The 17,535-nt window shown below is 42.1% G+C and overlaps 1 protein-coding gene across 3 annotated transcripts in view; it reads right to left on the bottom strand.

Moving 5' to 3' along the window:
• The window catches only part of LOC149239530 (uncharacterized), a 285,621-nt gene that overhangs the window by 233,758 nt on the left and 34,328 nt on the right, over nucleotides 1-17,535 (bottom strand). For 2 of the 3 annotated variants that reach the window (XM_089373449.1, XM_089373450.1), the window contains exon 2: nucleotides 17,007-17,432. In XM_089373449.1, the coding sequence (XP_089229575.1) occupies nucleotides 17,007-17,432 (426 nt within the window). Of the gene's footprint in view, nucleotides 1-16,733; nucleotides 16,818-17,006; nucleotides 17,433-17,535 lie in introns of all 3 variants that reach the window. The other variant, XM_089373448.1, reaches the window with a different exon arrangement.

The following is a 17,535-nucleotide window of genomic DNA, read 5'->3' as shown; positions in this document are numbered from 1 at the left end:
CGACCTATCTTGATAACCATATCTATCTTTAAAAGCATTGACAATGTCTTGTAAAGAAGCGAAAGAATCTTCAGGACAATTACTAAACCAATTCAAAGCATCACCCTCTAAAGAAAAGGCAAATAGACGCATTTTGACATCTTCATGATCATATTGGGGAGAACTACAATATATGAGCATTATACGAGAAAACTTGCATAGATGCTTTCTAACAACGACTAAATCACCACCCGAGAAAAAATACAATTTATGAATGGGCACTTCTGGAATATCATGGAGAACATCAGCAAAATGACACGGGGTAAACGAATAATCCATGATGAATAACGAGGGACCAAATGGATGATAGAGAGAGACCTCTGCTCAAGAAAATCAAGAGATCCACAAGAAGCGAGCTTTGAGTAGAAATTCTTGTAGAAATGAAAGAAGTGGAGTCGCCACTTGAACATGAATCTAACTCTAGGATCCAAAAGGCAACAAACAACCGGATATAAGGGAGGGCTTCTTGTTTGAGAAATAATAAATGGAAGAAGTGGAGTCGCCACCCAAACAAAAAACGAACCGAATGTCCAGGTGCTAAAGGTGCAGATGAAACGATTAGCGAGATGACAAAAGATAAGGTGATGAAAAGATCAAATGACGCCAGGAAAAGCTGACCGGTTGACAGGCTAATGAATGGCGGAAAAGATGAAATGATTGAAATGATGAATGATGAAGAAATGTCGTTGAAACGCCGAGAATAAAATGTCCCCGGCAACGACGCCAAAAATGTTGTCGCACAGAATGGCTAGGCAGCACTACAATGCTCAGAGTAAGGGCTGTCACTCTTAAATCCTTACTCACTCCGTTTAGACTCTCTCCTAGACAAGTCAAGGGGGGTAGTCCCTAGGTGAATAGATGAGGATAACCTGTGAAACATAGACTCTAGGAGATTTTAATGATGGATAACTTGATGAATTTAAATGATTAAATCAAATTGACAAATTAAACGCCAAAGTAAACAAAAGACGACCACAAGATAGAAACAATTTTAGACCAGTGCCTTCAATATTAGAATTAACCATCAATAAAACAAGTTACCCAGAACGATTTTCAATATGTGACGAAAAGTGACGATAATCCATATAAATGCCCAACACTGTATCACGCAAAATATTATAAATTTTAAATGATTTTCATTAACTGCCCAAGATCTAGAATTAATTAATTTTCTCTTATCGCCAATATAACTTAAAACATTTATCGCACTAGACTATATGAGAATTTAAGATTTAGTGTTTAACATCAGAAACACCAAGGAATTTAAGACAAATCAACGGGTCAAAAATCAAAATTTTTAATGGGCCATACGCCACATCAAAAAAAAATTAACGATTAAGTGAAAACCCCCTTAATTTATTTTATCACAAATTTAAATTCTTAGAATTTTTAGAATTTTTTAAATGTTTAGAATTTTAAAAGTTTCTTCATTTTTATATTTTGAAAATTTTAAATATTTTCAAAGTAAAAAAAAAAAAACAGAGAGAGATCAAAAATGAAACAAATTAAAACTAAACTAAACTAAAAAAATATAAGATAAATCTAATTCATAGCAACATGTAACAAATAGAAAAAGACAAAAACGCTCCAAGTCAAAAATCAAATGAAATAATACGATAACCCTAACTATTCAAAAATGCAAATAAAATGAAAAGTCAGTGTATTTGTTGTGCGTGTGTGTTGTGCAGGTTGTGGTAATAGAGGACGCGTAGGAGAAAGCAGCGTGGGCAGGTGGGGTTGGACAGAGCTTACGCGAAGGAGGTTTTTTGCAGCGGTAAGATGGTCAATGAGCAAATGGCAGCGATGGAGAGAGCTATCGAGTGTGGACAAGAGGAGAGGAGCTCAATGACGGATAGAGAAGGTGGCAGGCTGCAAGTCAACAAGAGGAGTAGCGAGAGCGAGCAGAGGGTTATGCAGGTTGAGGATAGCATGGACAACGGACAGGAATGAACGGAGAAGGTGAGCAACGTCGGTAGCGGAAGACAGGGGCTGCGGAAAGGGCTGGAGCAAGACTACGGCTAGGAGAATGGGGATGTTGAGGCAGCACGCAGAGATAAAGAGAATGACGCAGCAGATAGAGGCACGTATTTGTTTAATCGAAGGGCAGCAGAGAACTGAAGCAGGCAACGTGCAGCAAGGGTTTGGAAGGACGCGGGTGTAGCAAGGATGGATGCCGCATGAAGGTTAGGCAGCAGCAGGGATGAGATCCACGGGGTTGGAAAGCTGGGCAGCGTATGGAGGATGGTGAGATATGCAGGGTCAGGCAGCGGGAGAATGTTGATAATTACTGAGACAGCGAGGGTTTGGGATAGACGCAGCAAGCTTGGACAGCAGCGAGGAGAAGATTGGAGTTGCGTGGAGGGAGAAAGAAGGCAGCAGATGCAAGAGATGAAAAGCTGCAACGATGAGGAAGAAGGCCAAGGGAAAAATGCAGGAAGACACCAGAGCTTTCTTTTTAGATATTAAAAATTTAAAACCCAAACTCAGACAGAAAACAACAGTAAAAGAAACAAATTCAAAATTTTTTTGCTCAGGAAACCCCAGGCAACCAATCAACTTGCAAAATGGTGCCCCAGAACTTCCACCAGAACCTCTAGATATTTTCCAGAAAAATTTTAATCGCTCTGCTTCAAATTTCTTCGAAACCCTTAAAAAAAAAAAATAAATAAATAAATAAAACTCTTGGATTGCAAAATCTCTAGACGGAAACCCTGCTAAAAATGATGTTGATGGACCTCCAGAGATCCAGATCCTACCCTCTGGGGCCTAGATCTGGATTTCTGCACAACCTTCAACCTTAGATCTGGAGCTGCAATACAACCAGAAACACCCAAACGATATACACAATGATCCAAAAAACACTAAACCCTGAAAACCAAAATCAAAAAACTAACTAAAAAAATTACAAATCTATGCACATAAACAGCAAATCTATCAGATCTAGGGAGTGTGAGTCCGACTCCGCTCCTAGATCTGATGATCTGTGGCTCCCAACAACCAAATCTGATGATTTAGCACATAAAAATTAATTATTTTGAATCTTAGAGGAGGTACTAATCTTGAAACCCTTCATGCATCACCCATAAAAATATCTTATGATAAGCCCAGGAACAAATTTACGCTGGGCTCTTCAGAAAACGCGGATCGGGAGTTGGTTGGTTCAACCGAAAACTTCCCCGAACGCCTGATGATCTAATAATCAAGGATTTTCCTGCAAAACTCAATTCAGCCGTCAACATAGAGCGAGAGAACAATAATAAAATTCAGATCTAATAAAGATATCTGCTATTATAGTCAAATTTCAATTATCATTCAAACCCCAGTGACTGAGCAAGATACCTGTACTCAAATCTCTCTTTATAAGCTATTATTAATGGCAAAAAAGAAATTACGCACGAAAATAATACATCTTACAGCATTTCCATGAAGAGTAACACCAGCAGAAATTTAACCCCAAAGTCTTTCTTTATTGCTCATAAAAAAATTACGAGAGAGAGCTTTTCGCCTAATACACGATCAAAAGATCAGATGATACTGACTGACAAATGACCTCCTATTTAAAGATAAATCCTCCAACCGCTAGTTCAAGTGATCCTTGTCAAAGTGATCTCGACCGTTGATGAGAATGAAAATTTCTTTTAATCTCATCCGTCGAAATTTTAAATATTGAGGAAATTTCGAATTTTTCAATTAAATGCATTTTACTAAATTCAAAAATTAAAATTTTGCATTTATTTCCTCAAAATTTTGACTTTGACTTAACCCCCAGGGACCCAAGGCATAAAATTTGGCAAAATAATCAATTAACCTTAGTCCCTGGGTTTGTTAAGATTTAATTTTTTTAAAGGATCCACAAATTTTACCTCTGGAAAATTTATATTTACCTAAGACCTAGGACCTATGAGGGGATAAATTATTTTTCTAACCCTCAAGACACTTTACATCATGGTTTTTACATTTTTACATCTCAAGGGGGAAAACCCATTTGAAAAAGACCCTCACAGACTACCCAGTTCTGCGACACAAATATAATCTAGCAGATCAAGCAATTTGTAATAAAATAACCTAACCAAATAGTTAGGAATATTCCCAAATCACTTTTACATAGACTCGATCTAGAACACTAGGACTCCCCTAAGATTCCAGTGACAAAATCCATTCCGGCTTTGGGGTAGGCTGAAGGAAAACTCTGCCGACCATCCGAGAATGGATCGGTGAGACAAAAAACCTCCCGGAATGTAGATCGTTACTAGAAAACTAGGTTTACCTAGGTGATTACATACACGACACAGATCTATTGAGATTATTTACATTATACACATGCAGACTGGGTTTACATTATAAGATGATCCTCAAGCTGATGATGATAGCTGGATGGCAACAACACGTCGATCAGGCGTTATCCCTTTTGCAAAAAAGGGGGTGTATTGCTATGGGTCGTTGACACGTAGTGGTCAACAAACTGCACACACTCGGGTTCACTCTGTGAATTCATTTGAGTCTTAGCATTCGCCTTGCTTGTTCATTTCACCAAGTCTTGCATGTTGATGTCAAAGTCATGCTCGCAACCATTGTTATGGTCATGTTCAAACTCTTCGCTTCGCGTGTACTTGTTGTGTTCGCTATAAAAGCACCGGTCGTGCTCACACACGGAGTCACATCCACTATCGCACAAGCGTCGTCACGGTCAATCAACGATCAATCACGCATGTCACGCTTGACGCTTGCACCATTGGCCAGTGATGTTGAACATGTGTGTCTAGTTGGTTTGAGTCGTCACATCGTCAAGTCATGTGGTGTGCGTTTGTAAGATCACATTTGCTTCTTTCACTTGTTCACACACTTAGTCAATTTTCTCACTTTTGACGACCGGACTTCCCTCTGACAGCCGGACCATCGCCCCGCCATCGACTCAATCGACTATCACCCAGAACAGCGCAGAACCACCAAGCAAGTCTTTTCAAGTTGCATTGCTCGCAAGCAATTCAATCAACCTTCATGCTGGCCAACCGAAGAGTCGTACCCGACAACCACCCTGGGACTAACTCCCCTCAAAAATTGCGCAAAGGTTGCTGACCTTGCTTGTTCTGCTCACTGAAGAAATTGCGCAGACAGACCGGACAGACAACCAGTGCCCATCCCCGTCTCCCTCATAAAATTGCGCAGTTTTTCCAGTCAGTCCTCCCGACAGTCGACCGACTTCTCATCCAGGAAATTGCACAGTTTTCATGAGTAGGCCCTCTGCTGCCCAGCAATCTGCTCAGCTCAGAAATTGCGCAGAGATGATCAGTAGGCCGACCTCCCAGCCTCAGTGTAGTTTCTCTCACCAGCAGCTCCCAGCAAGAGACTGCCAGTTTCCTCCAGGAATTGCGCAGTTTCTGCTACCAAGCTCCCGGTAGCTGACTGTCAGTGCCCCCTTGGGAATTGCGTAGTTTCTGCTGCCAGTGACCCAACAGCCAGCTGCCAGTTCCCTCTAGGAATTGCGCAGTTTTGGCTGCCAGGCTCCCGGCCAGTTCCTCCAAAAAACTGCGCAATTTCTGCCTGCTGATCCTCCATGCAGCTCGGCCTATTCCTCTAGAAAATTGCACAAATTTTGCTATCAAGCCCTTGCTGCCCACTCGTTCTGAAAAATGCGCAAATTTTGTCTGCCTTCCCCTCCTGCAACTTGGATTGTCCCTCCCAAAATTTGCGCAGTTTTGACTTCCAACCGAGCCAGACCTCGCGGACAGTCACTGTCGACTTGGATTGCCCATCATCATCACACAATGACTCTTGCGCAATTTTCATCAGTAGTGCTCGGAGCCATCATCCCGCTTCACAACCTTGCTGCCTCTCCCGATCACCTGCATCCGAAAAGATCATGTGTCATGGTAGACTAGAACGTTTTTAGATTTGATGTCGTATCGTCATGAGTGACTGTAGGTACAGGTACACCAACAAACATGGCACAATGATGAACGGGATGAACGAAGGGAGCACATGCAGAAGGACAAGTTCACCAATGGACAAACGAACGATGCATGCGAAGAGATGTGTTCGTGAACGAATGATCAAGCAAAGATGTGTTCGCGGATGGAAGGATGAGCAAACATGCAAGATGTGCTCAGGGACGGACGAACATGCACCTTTCGCAAACAAATGAGCCTGTCAAGCCTTCCAGCATACAAGCAAGGAGCAACGTGCCAAAGCAACATCAAGCGAACCAACGACCATCGAAGACTTCGCACACTTTGCCATGCGGAGGTGAAGCTGTGATACACCATGAAGACATCCATCACCCAGCAGCACTGCAGCTCGACATGCACTCCAGCAGCAGCACGAATGTACCAGCATTGTCATGTCAAGTCATGTTGTCCACATCTCCATTGTGGGTCATGTTGTCAAATCAATGTAATGTAACGTGGAAGTCCAAGAGACCCACTTGTTGTACAAAAAGTCATGGAGTCAAACAGTCATGAGGGTAGTCGAATAGCCACAAGAGTCAGTTTCACCCTTGGCTATAAATACCCCCTCATTTGTACATGGAAAGGACTTTTCACCTCAGCTCCTCCCACATAGCCAAGAGAGTCTGTAATCTTTTCTTAGACGAGTAAGTAGTGGCTCCAATGCCCCGCGCTCGAGGTTAGTGATGTATGGTGTAACGATGTGCCTTGGAACTTTCGCTTAATTCAGAAGTCTGCTAACATGCCAGCACATTTTCTCACATGTATTGTAATTGTTGTAAGACTAATCTTGAACACTTGTAATGCATGTTGCTTTAACCTGTGTTGAACACTTGAACTTATTTCACTTGTTGTAATACATAATCTGTTAATGAAAATGTGTTGTATATGTTGTTAACGTTGTCTCACCCGTGGTGGCTACCCCCCCCGAACAGCAGACAAACCTTTCACATAAAACTTGCTGTAACAAACGTTACACTCGTGCGGACTCATCTGCTGAGTGTTGTACATGTTATCCTACCTTGTGTGTTGTGACTGCCGCATCCATGTGGACTGCTCCTCCGGAAGTTGTGCACGTCCTATTGTGTTGTGTGTTCTTAGCCGAGTTAGGACTTCATCCCAACCAACTTGGGACTCACTCCTACCCTCTCCCTTTACAGTGAAAGAACCATTGACACAAGTACACTAACATTCACTAGGCACGCAAACGTCACTTCTCGAAGGCAAAGCAGACCACTCTCCCGTGCTGACAAGCAAGAGTTGAGGCAAATCCTTAAGACAATGGCAACCGGGCCATCATACTGGATGGGACTTGATGCAAGGTCTAGTTGGGACTTCATACCGGGGTGATCCCCTGAATGTTGGCGGGTCTAGCACCGTCAACAAGATCATATGTTAGAAGGTGGGCAAGCCAACCCAAAAGGTATGTTTTTCATTGACCAATTGAGTGCTTATGCTTGGTTTTCATTTGGGCATCTTTGGCATGGATTATATGGTGACTTGGAAGAAGGAAGGGCTTTGATCGTGGCTTTGTTCCTTGACCTTAGATGGGGCATTAATCCTCAGTCCTAGTCCCATGGGATATCCCCTATCGACCTATGGCTTTAGGAAGAGCACTACTTAGGAAACCCTAATTTTGGTAGCATGGTCTCGTTTTCTTGTTCCACAATTTTCACTCCCCTTCGTGTTGATTTGGGGTAGCATCGGATGTGCTCTAGCCATGAAAATTGGTGGAGAGGCGAAAGCACATGAGATCTCCAAGACCCAAAAATGTTTTGGGGAAATTCCACCCGGTTAGAGAAAAATTAAAATAATTAATATTTTTAATGGGTTCCTAAGTCTAAACTTAGGAAAATAAAAATATTAATGGGTATGAATATAAAACTGGGTGAGAATGTTCTAAATGACATGGACCAAAGCAAATCTAATCTTAGCCGTTTATTAGAGATTTAATCTCGGCTGTTGAAGACTCAACAGGAAAAAGTATAAGAGGAGGCTTGAGGGTCAGTTGGGGATACACCAAGATTAATCAGTCAGTTCGATTTTTTGGAGAGGGGTTTGCTGAAAAAATTTGAACAAGTGATTAGAGTTGCAGCGAGGGGCAGTGAGTGCATAGCGGAGAGGCAGAGATAGTGTCGAAGGACCAGCGCAGAGGCAGAGAATAGCTAGCAGGAGCCACGTAAAGGGCCAGAGGGATTGCGCAGAGGCTACCAGGGCCTGCGTGAGTGACGCAAAGGGCCAGAGAGCCTGTGCAAAGCATCAGAAGGATGACACAGAGGCTTCCACACTGAAGCAGAGGCCAAGAGGGCTAACGCAGAGGCTTCCACGCTGAAGCGGAGGCCAAGAGGGCTAACACAGAGCCTCAGAGAGGCATTGGAGAGATTTTCGTGGAGCAAACTTGCCGAATATCTACTTCCAAAGAGAGGTATTACTACCAGATTGATTTCTCTATCGGGTGAGCCAGTTTGGCACCCAATTGTACTCAAGAAAGTTGCTTAATAATAAAACCCTGAGAACTGTTGCACCAGTTTTCCCAGGTTGTGTTTTTCCAGGGATAATTGTCTAAAAATAACAATGTCCTTTGCGTGTTTGTCTATTCTTTCAGTTGAGGATCTATAGATGGTTGAGACTGTACTTGTGTTTATTTCCAATATTTATATGGTTAAATAACTTGTTAAGTGATTAAACAAGTAGGTGAAATAAACCAGATAGTGCAGGAAGAATTTCTAACGGGTTAGACTTAGAAATTTCAACATGGTATCAGAGCGTTGCAGATCACAGGATAGCTGAAGGCACCAGCTGAAATCAAAAAATTTGCAGCAGAAACAGTTGTCCCGAGAGACGGAAGTTGTTCCTAAGCAGAGAGCAGCAGAAAGGAGTGACGCGGAGGGCCTACGTCATCAAGTTGGAGCCAGAGAGAGGGCCAACGCAGAAAAAGTGAGAGGCAGAAGAGACTCACGAAGAGCCACATCATCCTGCTCAGCGAGGTAGGGGTGACGCAGTTGGCCAGAGGAGCGATTTAGCCTTGCCAGGATTGTGCAGAGCTAAGTGGCTCAATTTCTTCAGTTGTTACGGCTTAAGAGCTGTGGGCATATTGTGGATTGTGAAGCTAGTGGGGTGTTGTTGTTGTTGAAGCAGAATAGTACCTAACGAGCCAAAACCAAGGTAGAGGGAGTCGCTACCTAGGCGAATTTCTAGACAAGAAATCCAAATCAGTGTTGCAAAAGCAAAGGGGATCGGAAAGGAGTGATTCAACTGTTGGCAGAAGGATTTCCAGGAGGGAAATCGAGACTCGAGAGTCTAGGAGAGGATTTCCAGGAGGGAAATTGAGACTCAGAGGGAGTCTAGAAGAGAACTTCCAGGAGGGAAGTAGAGACTCAGAGGGAGTCAAAGAGAAGAGCAGAGATGGCAATGAACGAACTGAGGGATTAGGACAGGTTGGATGGGGCATCCAACTTTGTCATTTGGAAGGCCAGGATCCTGTCTATTCTGGATAGACATCGCATCAAGGCCTTCGCCTTGAGAACCGTGGCTATCCCAGTCGACCCAGCTGATAATGAAAGGTATGAGGATGCAATGGCCAAGGCAAAGTGCATAATCCTTGATGGGGTCAAGGATCATGTAGTTCAGCATATTGCCGAGAAGAATACGGCAAAGGAGATGTGGGATACCTTGACGACATTGTATCAAGGCACTTCCGTGCAGAGGAGGATGCTACTGGAGAATCAATTGCAATCATATCAGATGCAGAAGGGGGAGCAGATAGATCTATTCCTCAACAGGTTGCAGGAGATTCGGGACCAACTTACTTCCATAGGGGTCACACCGGATCAGGAGTTCATGTTGAGGATTGCCCTAAACACAGTCTCCGAGGAATGGGAGACATTTGTCCAGAGCATTTTGGACAGAGCGAATCTTCCAAGTTGGGAAGAGATGTGGGCAGCTCTTCGCCAAGAAGAGATCAGACGGCTGACCAAGACGGGAAGTAGCAGCAAAGGTGGTCGAATCAAGAAAGAGGAGGAGGATGAGGCTCTGGCATCTACGGGACAGCAGGGGAAGAGAAAGAAGAAGGACATCTCCAAGATAAAGTGCTTCCTTGTGGGGAGCTGGGCCATTATGCAAACAAGTGTCCCAAGAAGAAGAATAAGGGAGAGGCTTCTGACTCTAAGGCAGCGCCGGCTAAGGCGTAGAAGGAAGGAGAGAATGATGACGATTGTGCCATGAGTTCTCATACACCTCTAGAGAAGAGGTGGGGAGACATAGAGTTGTAGTCAGGAGGACTACAGGAGATGTAGGGGTAGGATCCTTGAGGTACCCAAACTCTTGGATCATATCTGGCTACGGGAACCCCGAGAGACAGTAGCAAGATGACGGATGTCGGTAGAAGCAAGATGCGGATGGAGCGGCAGAACAATGCTAGAGTGCAGGGATCTGTAGCAGCGCAGTGAGGGTTGCAGCAGTGCGGGAGGCACAGAGATGGTTGCAGCAGTGGAGGAAGGCACAGAGGTGTTTACAGAGCGAAAGGCACAAAGTTGTTGCAGCAACTTAGAGGCAGCAAAGGGAGCATAGGATAATAGCATAGGGAGCTTCAGCATCAGGGGGGCTTCTAGCCTGACAAGGATGTCAGTAGTTAGGTAGATCAGTCACTTACTTCTCACTAACTGAGTTGCAGTGCAGCAGTAGAATTGGTAGTGCTATGGGCAACACGATGCAGCATGATGAGAGAGAGTTGCAGCGCAGATGCAGTGTTGGGAGGAAGGACCAGCAGCAACACGGATGCAGAGGGAGCTGTAGTACAGATGTGGCAATGGCAGTGGTGAGCCATAGGCAGCAGTACAGGAGGCAGCAGTGCAGAGGATGTTTGGCAGAAGGCCAAGCATCAACACAAGTACCGGTGTTGAATGATCAGGGTGATATTCAGTGGTGGACCATTACTAAAGCACATTCCTCGCTAAGAGGGAGTGTTGATTTGGGGTAGCATCGGATGTGCTCTAGCCATGAAAATTGGTGGAGAGGCTAAAGCAAATGAGATCTCGAAGACCCATAAACGGTTTGGGGAAATTCCACCCGATTAGAGAGATATTAAAATAATTAATATTTTTAATGGGTTCCTAAGTCTAAACTTAGGAAAATAAAAATATTAATGGGTATTAATATAAAACTGGGTGAGAAGGTTCTAAATGACATGGATCAAGCCAAATCTAATCTTAGCCGTTGATTAGAGATTTAATCTTGGCCGTTGAAGACTCAACAGAAAAAGTATAAGAGGAGGCTTGAGGGTCAATTGGAGATACACCAAGATTGATTAGTCAGTTCGATTTTCTGGAGCGGGGTTCGCTGAGAAAATTCAAACAAGTGATCAGAGTTGCAGCAAGGGGCAGTGAGTGCATACCAGAGAGGCAAAGATAGTATCGAAGAACCAGTTCAGAGGTAGAGAAGAGCCAGCAAGAGCCATGTAGAGGGCCAGAGGGATTGCACAGAGGTTACCAGGGCCTACGTGAGTGACGCAAAGGGCGAGAGAGCCTGTGCAGAGCATCAGAAGGCTAGCGCAGAGGGTTCCAGGTTGACGCAAAGGCTAGGAGGGCTAATGCAAAGCCTCAAAGAAGCGTTGGAGAGATTTTCGTGGAGCAGACTTGCCGAATATCCAAAGAGAGGTATTACTGCCAGATTGATTTCTCTGTCGGGTGAGCCAATTTGGCACCCAGTTGTACTCAAGAAAGTTTCTTAATAATAAAACCCTCATAACTGCTGCACCGGTTTTCCCAAGTTGGGTTTTTCCGAGGACAATTGTCCAAAAATAATGGTGTCCCTTGTGTCTTTGTCTTTCAGTTGATGATCTGTAGATGGTTGAGACTGTACTTGTGTTTATTTTCAGTATTTATATGGTTAAATAACTAGTTAAGTAATTAAACAAGTAGGTGAAATAAACCAGATAGCGCAGGAAGAATTTCTAATAGGTTAGACTTAGAAATTTCAACACTTCGTACATTACAAGCCCTATTTCACCATTTCCTTTCTCTGGTTCCACATGAACACTGGGTCCACAAGGCACTAACACACCCCCTCCCCTTGTCCACATATCTTGGTCGAGCTTGGAAATGTTGCCACTGAGGTTGATGTAGCTAAAAGAAAGTTAAAAGCATATCATGGCCACAAGCAAGATACAAAAGAAAGAAAATCATAAAATGCAAAAGATGGCCAAGAAATTTATATAGCACGTGGGAAAAATCCAAACATGAGCTCTACCAATTATCATTATGGCAAGCACCCTAGTTCCTAGGGCCATGAGTGCCCATCACATCATTAAAGGAACCCATGCACCTCCAAACCCCTAGTGGGCAATGAAATAGCCCACCTTTAAGGGGGTATTAATTGCTTTTCATCATACACAATATTCTCTCATGTCCTGGAGCTTCAAGCAATAATAAAAAGAAAATCAATAAAAAGTAAAAGGCAAATAAAGAAAGGTGCAAAAACAAAGGTTGGGGTAATTCATGTAACCACGATTGCTTCCTTCTCACATTTGTATATCCAATATGTGGACTTCCTCATTATTTCTAGCCTTGTACCCATGGTGTTTGACCATGAGAGCCCTTTGCCCCCACTCCATTCCATCATCATTCACATGTCACCTATTAATTGAAGGATGTACTAGGGACATGTCTTTCCCCTTAAGGGCTAAGAATGTGAAAATTCGGAAACCCGAATCCTACTACATCAATTGGAAATAATTCTCCTAATTAAATTAATTTTAACAATTTATTTACTGTTTTCTACAACAAACACTGAATCAAACACACTACAACTTACACAAATAAACTGCAAAAGAAATAAGTGTTGGAAGAAATACTAGCACACGCACATAAATAACACAGTTATTTTGGACCAATGTCCCCAGAAAAACCCAACCTGGGAAAATTGGTGCAACAACTAGGGGTTTTATTGTTATGCAACAGTGAAATAATCTGAACACAACTGGATGCCGAAATTGGCAATCCTACAAAGAAATACTCGCAAGAAAAAAATCTAGTGAGGAATTTCCTCACTCCACAAGAAAATCCAAGCTCTGACCTCAACTCAGATTGAGTCATCCAAACTGGCTCTGCACAGTCACTGCATCACCCTAGTGCAGTTGCTCCTGCACTCAACTCGAAACAACTTCTCCTTAAGTCGTATGATCAGCTATTGTCTGAGAAATGTCTCTCCTGTCCTCTGGAACCTTTTCCCATCTTCTGGCAAAGAAACTCTGCTTCTCCCCAGCAATTTCGAAATTGCCTCTAGTGGCTACTACGCTGCTCTACGTCAGCCTCTCTGTGGCTCTTCTGCCTCTTTGCAAATGCACTCACCAGATCTGAAATCCTTCCTCTGGCTTCACTGTCCATGCCCCTCTCTCACTGCTTCGATTTCTCTGGCTCTCTCTCTCTGGCAACTGCATGTTGTTACTCAGGAAATCGATCTTCTCATGAAATCAAACTGCTCAAGTGATTTCTCCAATCCCCATCGACTTCTTATAATCCTCTGTTGAGAATTCAACAACCAAGATTAGATCTTAAACGATGGCTAGGATTAACATGAAGTCAATCCTTGTGAGTTTCTAGAACATTCACACCATAACTTAATTAATTCTTATTATTTAGTCATATTCCCTAAGTTTAGACTCATGAAATATTTAAAAATTGACTAATAATCTAATTAAGTCATTTCTAGGTGTAATTTTTTGAAACAATTTATGGGTTTTGGAGATCTCATGCATTCTAGACCCTCCACAAAATTTCAAGGCTAGAACACATACGATGCTACAGACACTCCCTCTTAGCGAGGAATGTGTTCTAGTGTTGCTGCCCCCCATAGCAACACCCTGTCTCTGCATCATCTCTTGTCACGTTGTTGATGTTTGGCTGCTACTGCCCCCCAACCACTGTGCAACTCTGATATCTACTGCATATGTATTGTTGTTGATCCTGCTGAACTGCTGCCAACACTGCATTTGCACTTCAACTCCCTCTTCATCTGTTGCTACTGCAACTGCAACATCTGCAACTAAAAAGAATCCTAAATACTAAATTAACTGTGATCAGTATGATGTATTTGTCACCCGAGTCTTTGACTACTGCTAGTATCTGTGTTGTCACTGAGGCATCTGTGTTGCTACTAACTCTGCACTACTGCCAATTTTGCACTGCTCTCCCCAACATCTGGCTGCAACTATACTCTGCATTTGTCCCTTTGGCATCTAACTGCATCTACTGCCACTGATCCATCCTGCTACCGAAATATTATGGGCCCCCGTAGCAAGGAATTGATTCAAGAGGTGGACTTCCTCAAGAATCCTGCCCATCTGCAGCACTCTGGGACTACAACACCAAATCACCCCATCTTGCTCTTGGAGGTATGTCAGCAAACATAGCGAAATCTTCCTCCTTCCTGGAGGATAGCCTATCGATCTCTACTGACGCTGCCTGTTGGTCCTGCTTCTCCTCCTTGTGCTTATTCCTAAGAGGATACTAGGGGTTGTAATGACCAAGCTCATCACATCTGAAGCACTTGACCTTCGACATGTCCTTCTTCTTCTTTCGCTGCTCCCCTTGTCCCTCACTAGAACCCTTCGATGCGAGGGCCACATTCTCCTCCTCCTTCACCAGCGTCGATCCGCTGTTGTTGTTGCTACTAGAGTTCTTCACTAGGTCTCATCTCAACTCTCCCTGTTGCAAATCGGCCCACATCCTGTCCCACCTTTGCAAGGTTTCTCTACCCAAGATACTTTGGACAAATACCTGCCACTCCTCTGAGACAATGTTGAGTGCCAATCGCACTATCTCTGTGGGTTGAGGCACTGCGACAACAGCAGACAACTGGTCTCAGATCTCCTGAATCCTGGCGCAAAGGGGGTCTATGCATTCTATGGGGCACAATAATAACAATATGGGGACAACATGGGCACAACAATAATAATAAGTGGTACAATGACAATAACAATAAGGGAATACACTAGTATTATAGGGACCTAACAACCATAGAAGTGAGCTACTGTATATTAATTCGAGTCACTAATATTAAGTGATGTCACATAATAACAAAGTATAGACAGCAATCCTATCATAATCCAAGTATGGACAATTGCGTTCACTGTGGAATAGATAGTGACACTAATACAATGATGCCACAGACCATGCCTCAAAGTTTATACGAAACCTCAGAGCCTTCTACGAACCTTGTCACAGAGATACGAACCATGCTTCAGAGCCTTCTACGAAAGTGCGAGTTCTGTTTACCAAGAGGAGGAATATTTATGCCAATTTATAGATGTTCATGTGTGTGAAGGGACACAATTCTTAGGGCAGGCCGACATCAGGCCGACTTGAATCTTTGGAGGGAAATAAGAAATTAAAATTTGCTCAAATAATATTTAAATATATTCCTCTTTAATGATTGATTGCCCACGTATTAATAACAATATCTTTTGAGTAATTTGAATTCTTCTTTGGGGCTTCTCGTGGGGCAGATGGGTTTCTATTGGGTCTTAGGGTTTCTCATGGGAAATTTGTCCCATAGCTGCCCCAATTTTCAACACTTGCAAGAAGATAAACATATACTATGTGGACAATATTTGACAATATTGTGCTTGACTATCATATACCCATAATGCTGGAATAGGTTTGCATTTTGCCAACCAGATGTTAAGTTTCTTGTCTTCGTGGAAGGGGAGGTGGTCCGTAGTACTATGTAATGAATAAAATATATATTTCCATAAATGAGGTATTGTTCATTACATATCACTAGAGGTTATTGTCACTAAATATGCTAAAAATAGCAGCAAGAAATTTCAAAAGAAATACATAGACGTTACAACAAATAACAAATATAAAATGTATCAATTACTTTAACTTTGCTAGTTACATTGAATGACACGATCATTTTTTTGTTGATGATATGGGTGCACATGCAGTATGGGATCGATTTATGGCCACTGATGACTAAGTCTAATACCCTGATTACAGTCAGTGATATAGGGGAAATAACGAGTCATCTATATCCATGCCTAAGATATAAATGCTTGTGGGTTTCAAATCAGATATATGCAAGTTATTATTTCCTGCCTTATTGTCTTTTAGGTTTCATTTACATACAGCTATACTGTAAAATAATATACGTCCTTTTAAAGACAAACACCAATCTAACAAGTATTGGGTAATCATTGTCACAAAGTACTTAAAAACACATGCATGTGGACCGAAAGGTCCAGCATACACATGTCATTGCAAAAAAGGTATAGAGAGGATCCTATAAACTCCAGAAAGATGCACAAAAGATGATAACATGAAATCCGAAATAATCTTATAAAGTTAACGAGGGAAAAGAAAATTCATGTTTAATGGTTAATATGATCATAAAAACTTTAGTAAAATCTCTGTATTAATAAACATTGACTTGCGTCTTTGCAGTCAAATGTTTATTGGAGTATCAACTCTCCAATGCTAGAGTCCAAATTTAATAAAGTCACTTTATATTAAGTGACTTAATAAAGTGTCATTAGTTGCAGTGATTACATGAGGTAGGTATCATAAAATGTCGAATACTACCAATATAAGAAGATCTAAAATTCCATTTATAATAACATATTATATTCCACATCTCCCCTGGATATGTGTATTTCATTTTTTGACAATGTTTTGGCTTGGTGTACTAAGATACTGTACAAATATAGGACCAAACAGAAAAAGGAAAAATATTAAGTTTATCAGAAAATCCAACCTTGTGCATGATAAAAGAGGAAAAACAAGCAGGTATTGTTTCTTCCCCCAGCTTTCTCTCTGGAAACCTTTCCCACAAAACAACCTGCATATCTTTCATGTGTTTGAATTTTCAAGTGTTACTTGTTATACATTAGTTGTAGACAAGGCAAACCTATCATGGAGAGATACATATCCAAAATACTATATTTGTGTTCTAATAAAGCTTTAAAACCATTTATGCCTTTAATAATCTCAGTGAGTATAGTTGGAATACAAGGGATTACAAACTTACAAGGTGAGAAGATTGCTGGGCTGTGGGCATGCCATTAGTTGACTCAGAAGTTGGAGATAATAATACAATTGGTGAAACTGGCATTGAAGATGTCCTTTTCACCGGCAATGGTACAATTACTCTTGCTATATAAAATGATTTTGAAACATGAAGTCTATGATTGCTTCCATTATAGAGTGTTGATTGTGACATTGCATCAGGAGATATGAGAACACTTATTTCTTCCTCTGAATCAGGTGCAATGTGCCTGACGCTTGGTTGTGTTACATGTCCTCCAGTGGAAAATCTATTTATCTGTGATGACCCCGGTGTTGATAGGGGGTCTGAATTTAGAGATCTGTTGTCACAATTTTCCACGGATCCTGGTTGATCATGTAGAATAGACGTGATTCCTTTGTGACACAAGTTTCTCTTTTGTTCACTTTCCTGCATATACAAATAACAATGTTAACTTCATGAAACCTATTGTTGCCGCTCCAGAACTGTGTAAAAGATTCCAAAACAAGGTTGTCTTAACAGTTCAGAAAGA

The sequence above is a fragment of the Pinus tabuliformis genome, chromosome 8 (assembly GCF_031772625.1).
Source record: "Pinus tabuliformis cultivar Carrire ecotype Pingquan chromosome 8, CPIR1, whole genome shotgun sequence".
NCBI classification, from domain to species: Eukaryota; Viridiplantae; Streptophyta; class Pinopsida; order Pinales; family Pinaceae; genus Pinus; species Pinus tabuliformis.
The sequence above is the reverse complement of the archived record's forward strand: the minus strand, read 5'-3'. Positions and strand labels throughout refer to the sequence as shown.